A 15,038-nucleotide genomic window follows, 5' to 3' on the forward strand; every position below is an offset into this window, starting at 1 on the left:
GGTGACGTCATCACGCAGCGACGCACGGCTGTGACGACGGTCTGTTTGTGTTGTTGCCAGAGCTCAGCTGTACCACGAGGAGTTCACAGGAGAGTTAGAGTGCCTACGGTCTGTGTTTTTTCCATCTAGCATTCCTAACACCTTCTCCCCTCCAGTTACAACTAGGACAATTGTGATTTTGGGTGTTTACACCCTTTTACTCCACGTAGCTTGGGCTCTATATGTATTAATTATTAGTGTCATTTTAGACAGTTTTTGATTTATTATGTTTCTGTATACAGGCATACCCCGCATTAACGTACGCAATGGGACCGGAGCATGTATGTAAAGCGAAAATGTACTTAAAGTGAAGCACTACCTTTTTCCCACTTACCGATGCATGTACTGTACTGCAATCGTCATATACGTGCATAACTGATGTAAATAACACATGTGTAACATGCTCTATAGTCTCCCCGCTTGTGCACAGCTTTGGTACAGTTAGGGAGCCGGTATTGCTGTTCAGGACGTGCTGACAGGCGCATGCGCGAGCTGCCGTTTTCCTATTGAGCGATATGTACTTACTCGCGAGTGTACTTAAAGTGAGTGTCCTTAAACCGGGGTATGCCTGTATGTGTGTTTATATGAAGAATTTTCTTTCTATGATATAAAGTATATGTATTAATTTTGGGTCTTTCTTGGTTTCATTTCATGCGCTCCTATTTTTGAGTTTTCTGAACAGAATCTTAATACATTTTTCCCATGAAAAAGGTTTATGGTCTATTACGGTGTGCTTCAACTAATTTTACAAAGAGCTGGATTTGCAAGACTTTACAAGTAAAAGGGCCAGAAGTGTTCCCACAATGTAATTTTATACATATATATATTTAAAAAGGCTTAAAAATAACCATCCTTCTAATTGCTTACAAAATCTACCACAAATGAAAGGTGGCCAAAAAAATATACTGTATTAAAAAAAAAAAAACTTAGGAGCCAGTCTGGATTTTTAGGAGCCAGAATCTGAAAGCAAGACAAAGCAGGGGAGGGGGAGATTAACAGCACGCCTCCCCCGCCGTCAGCGGCTGTGTGTATCTTTTACACACACGCATCAGATGTGTCCTATATGTATTTTTCTTATTGTCGACATTTGATATTAAATTAAGACTGCACAACAATTAATAGTCCATCAAAATTCATGCTTTCATGCCAGGTAAAAAGTGAAATATGTTTCATATATCAAGAAAGGAACTAACATTATGGTGTGCACAGTGTAGCTGTGTGTGTGTGTGTGTGTGTGTGTGTGTATATATATGTGTATATGTGTGTAATATATATATTATATATATATATATATATATATATATATATATACACATATATACACACATATATATACACACACACAAGTGTGTTATTTGTGACAGATGGTATATTGGGACAGATAAAGGAGAGATATTGTTCACGTGAGGGACCTTGTAGAAGGTGAAAAGTGGGTCAGCTAGGTAGCCGTGTATTAATCCTTTTCCCATATGCAGGTCACATGCTCACAGGTGTGCCATACGTGACACACACATTCGTTTGTAGTAAGGTAAATTCTAAAGTGTAGTCCTATTCAGCAACATACAGATGTAGCCAGACTCATTGTTCCCCAGATAACAAGACATAACCCGCTATAACTCAGTATATCACAGAGTTTCTATAGGATTCAATGGTGATAACGCAGTATATCAAAGCATATATATCCCACCAGAGGGAACAGTAAAGACTACCACATCTGTGAAATCAATATCAAAGAGTGAAAGTATTCAGCCATGTAACATTCTCCACAATTTATTATACATGGTTTATTAGCTCTGGGAACTAGGCAAAAACCAAACTGCAAAAATCCCAGTATCCATTATTACAGAACACCGTATTCTTGTTCCATGTTCATATTATAAATGTTTTTTTTTTTTTTTTTTAGCTATAGTCCCCGGGCTGCACAACTAGGGCAAAGCTGGTGCACAATAATTGCATCAGATTTATCAGAGGAAAGACTTTATAAGTGATTCCCTTTATTGTTTTTCACTGGATTTTTCCCAGTTTTGAAATCTGAAGACTTTTAGCAAAAAATGCCACATGAAGTAGACGGTTTCAGAAGTTACACTCTTACTCCGGAAATTAGAGATGACCCAATTTTGCATGTATGGCGGATTAGGGGGGGGGGGCGGACGCTCTCTTGCAAAATCATGCTTCCAAATTATACAACGTAGAAAAATTGTGATGCATCAACAATTAGATAGAATTCCATCCATTGCATATATAAATAGTCAAGATGACAATGGAAAGTCCTTAAACAATGTATAGATGTACAATAGGAGGGGATAAGTGTCTAGTGGCGTCCACTTGACCACCACAGCAATAAAGAAGCACAGGTGTCTATATATATATATATATATATATATATATATATATATATATATATATTGGTTGACAAATCACCAAAAAATCTACTCGCCACCTAGTACCAAACGTGTGCTGCTTGAGCCAATATTTACTCGCCCGCCACTCGCACGGGGCGAGCAAATGTATAGGTTTGTCGAACAGTGTGTGTGTGTGTGTATGTGTATGTGTATGTGTATGTGTATGTGTATGTGTATGTGTATGTATGTATGTATGTATGTATGTATGTATGTATGTATGTATGTATATATATATATATATATATATATATATATATATATATATATATATATATGACATGGCACTGCTGCCCTTTACCTGTGTGCTTGCAGGGACGTTCCAGACATCAGGGGCGTGCAGCCCATCGGAATGAAGATACAGCAAGGTAGAGGTGGCTCATGGAATGCACTGCCAGAGAAATCCAACTCCCAGTGGAACCGGAGACATAAAGCAACAGCGCACACTCCAATATAGCAATAGGTCTGGTTTATTGCAGGTAAGGCAACAGCAACAGGACAACATGAACGCACCTACGCGTTTCGTGCACAGTGCACTTTATCAAGGTGACAAGATAGTGACAAAGCTGCTTATTTTATACTTACCTGAGTTGTCCTCCGCACTAACGGGTGTGACGTCATCAACCAGCGTCTACAAAGAGGCGCGGTGACGCAACGTACACAGCCATAGGCTGGGCAAGTCAGGTGGTATACTGAGTCTTACAATTTTTTCTATTTACTTTAAAATAAACTTTATTTACAAAAAACACATAAACAACATGCAAAAGGCGCATGTAAATACAACATATTAAAACGTAATGAATCTTGCTAAAGCAGCAATTTTGTCTGAGTGCAGCAAACATGGGGAAATGAAATAAACTTCCACATAAAGAAGGTCTATAATGATTGTACATTTCCAGTTATTCGTATGCACTATTAATGATAACCAAATATATTGATTTTATGTCAGGTATCAATAAAGCATGTACTCAGGCAAAAAATGAATACCTTGTAGTTCAGAAGGGAACACATTCATGAAGTGGAAAATACATATATATTATGCAAATGATGGTAATTGAGTGGTTAGGAATTCATTAAATTAATAATAATTGTTCATAACAAATGCAGTAAACTTATGTAAAAAACATATTTTATAAAAAAAACATTCATGAAATGACCCAAAATGATAACATCATAAGATGTTAACCTATTTAGCAAGAGGAAATATTTCAAAGTGGGGAAAAAGCAAGAACATTGATTGGGAAGGCAAAATATAATTATGAATCTAATTATATATAAGGGAATACTGATGTATATATAATATATAATATATTAATTTGTAATTAAAAAATAATGATAAATAATAAGGTTAACAATAAGAGTAATAATAAAGTCCCTCTTTCATTACGCCTTTCAGTAGACAGGCACAGTCAATCAAAACCATCCTAAAGAAACATTGGGATATTTTATCCTTAGATCCAGTGTTAAAACCATATGTGTCCTCGGGCCCTAATGTCATATTCAAATGAGCTAAAACATTGGCCAACACTTTATCACCTAGTCTCTTCAGATCTGGAGAAGAGAAAAAATCTACATTACCTAAGGGTACACACACATGCACTAGATGCAAAGTATGTGTACATATGAACCAAAGAAAAATGTTTACATCAACCGTTACAAGAATGACTTACAATGTTCAAACTTTTATTAATTGTAATTCTACTTTCATTGTATATTTGCTCAAATGCGGTTGTGGACGTCAATACGTCGGAAGGACGATTAGACAGCTAAAGGTCAGAATCTTAGAACATCTCAGACTAATCCGCATTAAAGATCAAAACCATCCAGTACCTAAACATTTTTCAAATTGTCCCTACGGTAGTGAGAATCTCCTCACGTTCCAAGGTATTGAACAAGTCCCCTTATCCCCAAGAGGTGGAGATAGAATTAAGCTTTTGGACAAACGAGAATCCTATTGGATTTTTACACTCAGAACAAGAGAACCCCTTGGCATGAACATTGATTGGGATATAAGTCATTTTCTATAATGGTTTTTTATATTATTTGTTATAATGGTTATTTGATTTTTACATTGAAACAATTATTACCTTAGAAAGAAATTCCTTAACATTAATTTTTAATTAATTTTTCTTTTCTTTATAATTACTCTCATTGTTAACCTTATTATTTATCATTATTTTTTAATTACAAATTAATATATTATATATACATCAGTATTCCCTTATATATAATTAGATTCATAATTATATTTTGCCTTCCCAATCAATGTTCTTGCTTTTTACCACTTTGAAATATTTCCTCTTGCTAAATAGGTTAACATCTTGTGATGTTATCATTTTGGGTCATTTCATGAATGTTTTTTATAAAATATGTTTTTTACATACGTTTACTGCATTTGTTATGAACAATTATTATTAATTTAATGAGTTCCTAACCACTCAATTACCATCATTTGCATAATATAGATGTATTTTCCACTTCATGAATGTGTTCCCTTCTGAACTACAAGGTATTCATTTTTTGCCTGAGTACATGCTTTATTGATACCCGACATAACATCAATATATTTGGTTATCATTAATAGTGCATATGAATAACTGGAAATGTACAATCATTATAGACCTTCTTTATGTGGAAGTTTATTTAATTTCCCCATGTTTGCAGCACTCAGGCAAAATTGCTGCTTTAGCAAGATTCATTACGTTTTAATATGTTGTATTTACATGCGCCTTTTGCATGTTGTTTGTGTTTTTTGTAAATAAAGTTTATTTTAAAGTAAATAGAAAAAATTGTAAGACTCAGTATACCACTTGACTTGTCCAGCCTATGGCTGTGTACGTTGCGTCACCGCGCCTCTTTGTAGACGCTGGTTGATGACGTCACACCCGTTAGTGCGGAGGACAACTCAGGTAAGTATAAAATAAGCAGCTTTGTCACTATCTTGTCACCTTGATAAAGTGCACTGTGCACGAAACGCGTAGGTGCGTTCGTGTTGTCCTGTTGCTGTTGCCTTACCTGCAATAAACCAGACCTATTGCTATATTGGAGTGTGCGCTGTTGCTTTATGTCTCCGGTTCCACTGGGAGTTGAATTTCTCTGGCAGTGCATTCCATGAGCCATTCCAAATTATACAGAGTATGTTTAAAATCATCCAATTCAACACACCTACAGTACACCCATGCTGATTATGAGGGTTGCGAAGCACTGATCAATGTCCACCAGGGGAGTTAACTCCCACAGTAAAGTATTCATTTATTAATAGGGCAGTATGTTGGCAATCTTAATTATGTGGGGGCTCCATTTGCTATGTGGGTGTCACTTTAACGTGCTGGAAGTGTGTAGTCACATTTAGTACAACGGCATGTTCACGTTCAGTATAGTCCTAAATATGAACCTTGCAAAGTATATCTGACTGACCTTCCACGTCTTATATACAGTTATTCAGAGCCTGGTTCTGACCGAGACATTCATAAAAATATGCCCAATAATTTCTCCCCTCATCAGCATAAACTACCGGTTAAAGGTGCTTAGGATGCTTCTCATCTGTGAGAAGACACATAAACCTTTGAATTACAGTAGGTCAAAGACTGTGCCTTTGGGGGCCTTTTTCAAAGAAGCTCATTGAGTACAGGGCTCAGAAAACTAGCATGGGGAATGGCCAAAGGCAGTCGCAACTACAGCTTATTTCAAGGTTGGCAAGTCAGTGTCACTTCTAAAAGGTGGCAATGCTCCATTAACTTGCAGGAATATATAATAACATTGTTTGCGGTTCTAGGGCAGGGTTGATTAAGTTTATGAAAATTAACTCACTTTCTCCACCAGACCATGGGCATTTCAAGGTCTCTCTCTGTACGTCCCATTGCAGCGACAAAGGCGAAGGGCCAGGCCAGGAGCATCATAAAAGCAGCAAAAAAGAGGCGGATGGGGAAAAGGGTCAACGTCATGAAAAAAATCTGCAAAGACAGAACACAGTCAAGTTGTTCAGATGCACTGCTCATTATCAGATCATTAGAATGGTGTTATGGAAATGCGCACAATGAATTGTATGTATGAAAAGCAGCTCAGACTGTTCCAAGAGCAGTTTCTACTAGGACCAGAAATAAACCTACAGTGGGAGCAGGCTTAAGGAGTTCAATCTAGGTGGTTGACATTTTGTACAAATCAGACACTTCATTTTTTAATGTTTTAAAGCTGGTTTATAAACATAGTAAACTGAGGCATGGGAGCTTTTTGTGAAAAAAAATAAAAATTATATCTATTATTTGTGTAACATCACTGTGCTAAACAGGAGTTTGCACGTGCAATGCCCCCTCTAACCTCGCTGCCCTTTTAAACAAATACAGGGTTGGCTAGGGGTATAGTAAATACGTGATTGATATGCACTCCTCCATTCAGGTCCCAATTAGAATAAAACAATACATTCCCAAAAAAAAAAAAAATCTTAATTTCCCAATGCAACAAAAAAGCTGAACCTTTGCTGCAATTGATTACTTTTATTGAAGACAATTACAAGTGGTTTTCAAAATATTTTTTGGGTGTGTGTTCAAACTACAGTTTGAACCTTTAAGAAGCCCAGATAAACTGGACCTGTGAGCGCCTTATAACCTAGTGAGTACTGGGAGGATCTGCAATACAGGCATACCCCGGTTTAAGTACACTCGCGAGTAAGGACATAGCGCCCAGTAGGCAAACGGCAGCTTGCACATGCGCCTGTCAGCACGTCCTGAACAGCAATACTGGCTCCCTACCTGTACCGAAGCTGTGCGCAAGCGGGGAGACTATAGAGCCTGTTACAAATGCGTTATTTACATCAGTTCTGCACATATATGATGATTGCCGTACAGTACATGCATCGATAAGTGAGATAAAGGTAGTGCTTCACTTCAAGTACATTTTCGCTTTACATACATGCTCCGGTCCCATTGCATACGTTAATGCGTGGTATGCCTGTATGTCCCTGATCTCTGTAGCATTAAAGAATTGTTCTGTGCTAAAAATATAGTATAAGAAGCTACTAATGTTCAATACTGTGCTTATATTCATACCAAACAATTAACACAGGGTATGCAGCAATTTATGTTTTAACCACATTAACAAATTTTAGATCACCACTGCTAAAAAGGAGTATTGCCGTATTTTGTCATTGTTCCAGTGACTCATTTGCACTTTACACCCTAATCATACCTCGTTTTAAAATTCGACATATCTCCAGGAGATGATTTAAATATATACTTTTGTATACAGAGTGTAGGCAGAACATTCAAAGACAATTGTCAACATTACCTGAACATTAACCTAATAATTATCCTAGTGGATATACTCTGACGTATCAGCAACTTATGAGTAGTGGGGTAAGATTTTCATGAAGATATGTCACCAAGATAAATGGTACTACTTGTACAGAACAAAATTAATGCAGTATTGGTGGAAACATTATATATTTAATGAACTGCACCTGTATGTGTGTACCATGGTACATCTCATAGCTGTGGTCAGTGGATGTTTGACCTCCCTACGTTAGGCAGGGTGACCGACCACACACAGAAAAAGATCTGAGCAAAGAAGGCTCTCAGTAGTCTCTTGAAGTTAAAGAATGAAACCCAAGAGACTGCGTGTATTTGTTATTATGCTTCCTGCATCAAGACTACAGTTGCACTTCTCCACAGCACATAAACCTACGATCTACAAAATACCTAGATATTATCTGCAGGTTCTTCAGAAAATTGGTCTTACAAACAGAAACCCAAAGACTTTGAACAGGTCTGCGATACCAGACTGACCTAAAACTAGAATTCAGCTTGTATCAGGGGCTGATTTAGTCCACAGCCATTTGTTTCTAAATCTATGCCCCCTTTCTTCATAACTATTCACCACATGCAGTGTTTTGTGTGTCTTTATTTTGTTTTAACAATGGAACGGATTTGCTATTATGTGTAATGAAGGCACGTTGCCTTTCACCACCTTCATGTACACTGCCACAATTGTGTTACCACCTGGATTCAGATAAACAAAGCTGGTAAAAAAATAAAACAAAAACAGTCCAGTTTATTAATAAATATGTTAGGAGGTTCCAAGAAACCTGAACTGGTAGATTAATCCTTCTAATAAAAAGAGGATTTCCTGAAATGGCTCCAGCCATTTTAGTTTTTAGGCTGTTTGGCTTGATAAAAGTCCCACTAAGGACCCCCATGTGCACATGCTATGGAACAGATGTGTGGCCATTATTTCTTGTGTTGCACATTGTCCTAATCCTTTGCAGGCAGAAACATGGAGCACCCGTGCATTTATCTCCAGCAGTTGTTTCACTAAAGCTTTCTAGATCACTTCACATCTGTATACTTTTCCAGATGACCTGGAGACCGTTACCAAACATATTCCTGCCGACTGGCAACAGCTTTTTGATTCTCAGTGGAAGCAGTGGAAGTGAACAGAATGTGAGACCCTGAGAGCAATGCCTCTTGACTAGAAGCCAGGCCAACTTGCACTGCATGTTACAAATTAGACATGCATGTCTAGTTGTAATTGATTACCTTCTACATAACAGATTTCTGGCAGGGAAGGACACAATGGTGCCATGTAGATGTATCATGCTCTGCCTGCTGAAAAAAAAAATGTGCTAGTGTACTATATCATTATTTCAGAAACCTTTCCTCTGGTCGGTCTTGAACCACCCCTGCTTACCATAGACGCTTTCACTACTAATAATTTCCTCTAACGAGGATATTAATGATTAATAGTCATGTGCTAGTTTTCACACTAATTAATTGCATGGCTTCTTTCCATTCACACATTAATAATGTATAATCTTCTCTGATTGTCTGCAGAGTTATGCTTCTCTTCCAACTAACTGTGGATGTACTCCTTAATATATAAATAGATCTGTAGCATATTAAAGCTGCAGTATTTTCTTCCTTATGGTTTTTTTTTCTAGCTTCTCTTTTGTACCAGGACTAGGAAGAGGAGAATGCACACAAGAAGCCATGATTCTGAAGATCTTGCATCCTGAAGGCTTTCTTTTCCAGGGAGTTGGCAGAATGCCCAACAGCACCACACTGCCAAACTAGTCAGTAATTGCAAACAATGACAAGTCAGTCGAGAGCAAAAACTCAAGTTTTAATGAATTTGCCTGGAAACAAGGGTGGCAGATCTATTGTAGGACCACTGTGAGCAAACACTGGGACCCCGCATGCGTTCAATTGTTCAATAAAAAAAAAGAAGACAACTGAATTGCTGTTTTGACACCTGTAGAGTTTCATTAGGCAGTTCTCAGGTATGGTTACCAATGGAAAGCAATAGCTACGACGTTTTGACATTTTTTTCCGGCACAATGAAAACAGTAAAAATTGTCTCTCAAAGTTATATGCACACTCCAATAAATAAAGCACACACGCCTAATTCAGCAACCACTTTACACAACGAAACTAAACATATTCCCACTTTGTAGTGATCAAAAGTAACATATGATGGCAGAATGGAGAAAGCTACAGACAGACACACATATGACTAAAAAAATTTCAGAACAATAAAAAACACAAACATTAAGATTCATAAACTACGTTGTCTAGACTGATCTATGGTACATGAGATAGATATTAATTGAGACAGGGGGTCTCTGGAGCTGAACCCCATTCATTTCTTACCTCCGAATTAGGTTCCGGTAGGGGCTCTCCTTTGCTACCAGAGTTCACAATATGTCCGCTGTTCAAAGATTTTGCATCCTGCAGTCCCATAGCAAGCTGTGACGTCCTCGGTACGGCTTCATGTTGACCGATGTGACTTTAAAGTAAACTGCTTGCTCAGTTGGAGCGGCTACCGGTACCTAATTCGGAGGTAAGTATCTCCGGAAGCAGGGGGTCCCCGGAGCTGAAATTAATTGGGTTGAGCTCTTAGAGACCCCCTGCCGGATTCAATCCTATAGAAGAAAAAATGTAGACTGGGATTGCTCCTTTAAAAGTGCAATAGGTCTAAAAACATGATTTTGAAGCACTCGGGATATGCCAGAACTCACTAACCTCTGATGTGGGTTATTGCACAGTGGTCCCACATACTGATTCGAAGAGAAGTTAACATGGGATTGAATTTCTCTCATTGTGCTCTTACAAGCAGGGCGACTGATAAGGGGGGAGGGAGCACAGGGACAACCATCCCAGGACCGGCAGCAGAGGGGGGTCCAGCATGGCGAACCAGGAAGTGGTGCCTGGCCGGAGGTCAGATTCAACTTCCACTATCGCCTCCCCCATACTCAACGTCTAGGATCCTTCCCCTCTCAACTTCTAGGACCTGTCTAATACCCTCAACTAACTTCCACCAAACAACCTGTCTGCATCCTCTCCAACCCCATGCTCAACAACCTGGGACCAGGTCAAGACTAAGTCTTGTGCCTCGGGAGAGCCATCAGCGGTCCTGCTTACAAGTATTCTGCAAGTCAAGATTTATATGGAGAAACTCTTTGAGAAACAGAAAAACTACAGTATCACATTTGAGAAAAATGGTAGCCAGTTTCTGCAGCTTTAAAAACCAAAAGGAAATTCCTCGACAAAGAAAATGATTCTTAATTTGTTAAAAAGATTGCGCTGAAATGGGCAGCAGGGCTCTCAAAATAAAGGCGGAGCCCCTGGCATGCTGCCCATTATCATCAGTATTACTGTGGGCAACCAAGCGGTGATGTTGGTGCAGGGGGATGCCTATGGAATTCATATATGTTTTATACAGTGATATATAGCTCTGCTGGTGAGGCTGTGGACATTCAGGGCGTAAGATGGAAAAAAGGGTTGTAATCACTGGGTAATATCAGGCATTGCATGCTAGGGAAGGAAAACCCATTGTTTGGGAATGTAATTGCGTACTAGTCCAATTGCATTGGGCCTGCTACCTGTGTGCACTTTGTTGGGGAACTGATGTGGGGTCAGCAACCTGCCGAGGTGACTTGCACTACAAATTAGGAGAATTGTTTTACACCAACAGTTCACAGCCAAGCTAGACTTCGCCTTGTTCGTGATTAGCCCACCACTTATTGGCCGTCCCATTTTGTGAATGGGAACTCCAGAAAATATAACCAGGCCAGACCTGATGGACTAGAGAGTACTGAAAGGGGACTTTGCAAGAGTTTCTGTGTGCAGTTTAGCAGAGGATCGCGAGGAGACCCGGTGCAGGGGTCTGATGCGCTCAACGGAGCTGTGCTCAGGAGCCAGAGTAACGGGAGCGAATACAGAGCTCTTGGGGAGGATTCTCGTTACGTTGAAGCTGCGGTCTTAGTGTGTAGCATCGGCTGGAGCCATTTGTTGTACCGGGACATCGGGGGTGATTCGATGACCGGAGAATCCCTTTAGATTATATACAGATCTCAGCCAGGAGGCTACAAGATACTTTTGATCTCTGTTCTCCTGGAAGTCTGGAAAAGGACCGGAAAACGGTTTTATGTTCTGGACTGTACTTTGGGCTCACTGCAGCAATCCTACATGGACTGTAATGCCCAGGAGAACCAAGCCTCTGCGGCATCTTGAAGGAAAGGGACTAGCCGGTTTGCAAGTATTTTCCTACACATTCTGTTTCTATGTTGGATTAATCTGTTGTACCCTGAGAATAGTAAACCAAAAGTATATTAACTCGCTGTGTCTGGTTAGTTGTGACCTGTGTCTCGGAGAAGGCCATAGGGGCTATAGAAGGGTTGAGTCTACCTTACTGGTGGCAGCGGATATTAATGTGTCTGGACACAGATCGGGCATATCTGGCAGTGAGGTACCCCAAGACAAAGATGTTTTCTGAAACAGAATATTGCACTTGAAAAGACAAATGCAAGTCACAATGTTTTAGGATTAGGAATATGTCCTATGCCCCTCCAGCTTTCAGCAAAGAATGCATTATAAATTATACATACATTTAAGAAGGCCTTAAATCTTCGAAAAATCATAAACAATGTCAAAAATGCCATCAACATTAGATGTAGTGCTATGTCCTGGAGAATTATTGATTCAATAAACCACAAATGTTTGTAAAACGGGTTCCATTAATCTTTTCAATGCTTTTCTGGCAGTGCAGTTGTTAAAGCCTGATGTACAGAAGCTCTTCGTTATGTTAACCCGCTTTGTTCCTCTGAACAGCCAGAGCACATGGAAGAACAGCAGTTTTCTGGCCCCAATATCGGTAAAGGGATAAATGCGAAGCAATTAGAATCATGGTTGATGGACCGATTCTTCGCCTGGATAGACTAAGCATTTTATGTGGTTCTCTTCTACCTAATGAGCACAATTATGGAATAATCATATTGTTGATTAAAATCAAATCAAATGCCGTGACCTTCCTACATCTCGTTCATAGACAGATATAACTGTTGAGAACAATAAATACATTATGAATATAACAGAGTTTATAAAATACAAAAAAAGCCTATTCCCCGCCCCCTCATCAACCACTTGACCTGAGGAAGAGAGAACTCTTCAAATCTCATCTTATAATAGCAATTGTTAGTCCAAATAAAAAAAAAAAGGTATGACCTAATACTGAAGTACTCATTAAGGCTGCGCTTATAGCGCTCGCGACAGCGACGCCGCGTCAAAACAAATGCGCTGTCGCGTGCACTTATAGTAAGCGCGACATGACGGAGCGACGGCTTGGTTGTGATCGCTTGAAGACATCTCAATTTCATTTTTCCAGCGACCGCAGCCTGACGTCACCATCACTATAAGCGTAGCCTTACTCTGCACCAACACGGCTATTTCTATTTAACCCATCTACTGTAATATACAGCCATATTCTTCAATCATTCACTTGTGAAAATCCCTACCCCATGTCATACACAGCCGAAAAACAAGTAGAAACCTATTAATCCAAGCGACTATGTTATTTTAGACTAATTATGTTGGAGTGGTACTTTTCAGGAACAGTAAGGCCTCGGCCAGGGTTCCGGCGGGCGTGCGGAGCCGCGCTGAGGCTCAGGGAAAGCGGGTGCTTTCCCTGGCCCTAGACAGCGCGCCGTCCGGGGGCGTGTCGGCGGGCGGGCCATTGACGTCACGGAGCTGGTTCGCCCTCATTGGGCGAACCGCTCACGTGACCGGCCCTGCGCTCCGGCCAATGACGTTACGGAGCTGGTTCGCCCTCATTGGCACTCCGCACTCCGGCAAGCGCTTGATTTTAAAATTTACCTAAGACCTACGCTTCCGCGCTTGCGGAAGCGTAGGCGAGCCCCTACTAAAGCCGCTCCCATTGCGGCTGTAGGGGCTCACAGGTAAGTTCAAGCGCGCCTCAGCACGGGTAAGCGCTTTACCCGAGGCCTAAGTCTGCTAGTCCTGGCCCAATCACAGAGTAATTTGGAGTGAATCTTAGAAGGTCTAAACTTCAAAGCAAAGTAAATCACTGGGGTGTGGTATTCCTTTTGGAGGACACTTGAATATTAAGTCACAGATACAAGAATAGCAGCAGAGAAAACTGTGCTACCCTTTGAGTGCCGGAGGCACCAGAGTCCCACTGCCCCTTCAGCACTCGCGATTGCTCCATCACCGATAACTGAACGGAAGAGTCCTCCTCCTCCTCCACTTCCTCTTGTATCCCGTTCTAGGCTCCAAATCCTATCTCCCTTAGAAAAACGAGCAGAAAGATTACGACGTAGCCAATACGTCATGGAACCGTGGGAGTGCCAGACGCCAAGACGTATTGAAAGGGTATACAGAGTTAGTGGACAGGAAGGCCCAGATCCACGCAGGTTCGTTATTGACTTAACGATACATTAACCTAAGTTAACGCCTTGTCAAGTGGTACTGTGCTTCTACAAAGCTCCATAATGCAGTGCGAAGTGCCATGTTCAGCCAGAACGAGCATAGCGTTAACTAGTACAGCTGTCCGTGCTAAGGACATGCAAAAAAGAGGCGTCCCAGCTGACGTCTCTCCAGAGCTCCGCTATAGTAAACACAGGTGTGTTCCTTTTCGTGGTCTCTCCACATTTCAACTAGTGCAGAGAAGGTGCTTCAGCTTGCTAAAGACTCATGAGGCTACTTTAACAAACAATGGTGAAAAATGTATTAAAACGAAAAGATAGCTGAAAGAGCAGAAACAACTGGAAGAATTGGTAAGAAAAATGATTCTTTAGAAAACTAGTATTTGCATATGATGTAGCTGCTACGACAAGAGGGTCTCTGGCGTACCAAGGCTTGTGCCTTACCAGGTAAGTCTCGAGGCAACTCCAAAGGTTAATTCCCTCTACTTACTCCTGCAATATTTCGGATCTGATGTTGGTGCTCAGAGTGCGGCTGTGCTGATGCTTTCTCACCATTGCCAACCTCACCTGCCTATAGCTTGGCTTCTGGCAAGTGACGTAGCTAGACATTCGTGGGTCACTGGGCAAAAAAAATATTTCAGGGCCCCATTAATACGGACTAGAATTTTTTCTCCCTCCCTCCCATCCTCTATCTCAGGGGTGCGCGCGAGATTATCTGCGGGCGGCGCAGGGTTTACAGAGGCCCACTCACTTCCTGAAGGCACTTAAATTAAATGCCAGGAAATCGGCGAAGGCCTCTGTAAACTTCACTTACCTTGGTTCAGACGGCGATTGGAGACGCGTCGCCATGGCAATGTGCCGTCACGTTGCTATGGTGACGTCATGACGCC

At 40.5% G+C, this 15,038-nt stretch overlaps 1 protein-coding gene across 3 annotated transcripts in view; it reads right to left on the reverse strand.

The window, feature by feature from the left end:
- LPCAT1 (lysophosphatidylcholine acyltransferase 1) overlaps window positions 1-15,038 on the reverse strand; it is a 143,727-nt gene that overhangs the window by 77,640 nt on the left and 51,049 nt on the right. Inside the window, exons 1-2 of one of the 3 annotated variants that reach the window (XM_075585941.1) lie at window positions 6,249-6,372; window positions 1-67 (exon numbers count right to left, since the gene is read on the reverse strand). The exon at window positions 1-67 is cut by the window's left edge and continues 35 nt beyond it. The exons of 1 other annotated variant lie outside the window; for it this stretch is intronic. Coding sequence is in view for 1 of the 2 variants with exons in the window: in XM_075585939.1 (XP_075442054.1) it covers window positions 6,249-6,391 (143 nt within the window). In the remaining variant the exon portion in view is untranslated. Of the gene's footprint in view, window positions 68-6,248; window positions 6,392-15,038 lie in introns of those variants that run through there. One more of the 3 variants, XM_075585939.1, reaches the window with a different exon arrangement.

Source organism: Ascaphus truei, chromosome 2 (genome assembly GCF_040206685.1).
Source record: "Ascaphus truei isolate aAscTru1 chromosome 2, aAscTru1.hap1, whole genome shotgun sequence".
NCBI lineage: Eukaryota > Metazoa > Chordata > Amphibia > Anura > Ascaphidae > Ascaphus > Ascaphus truei.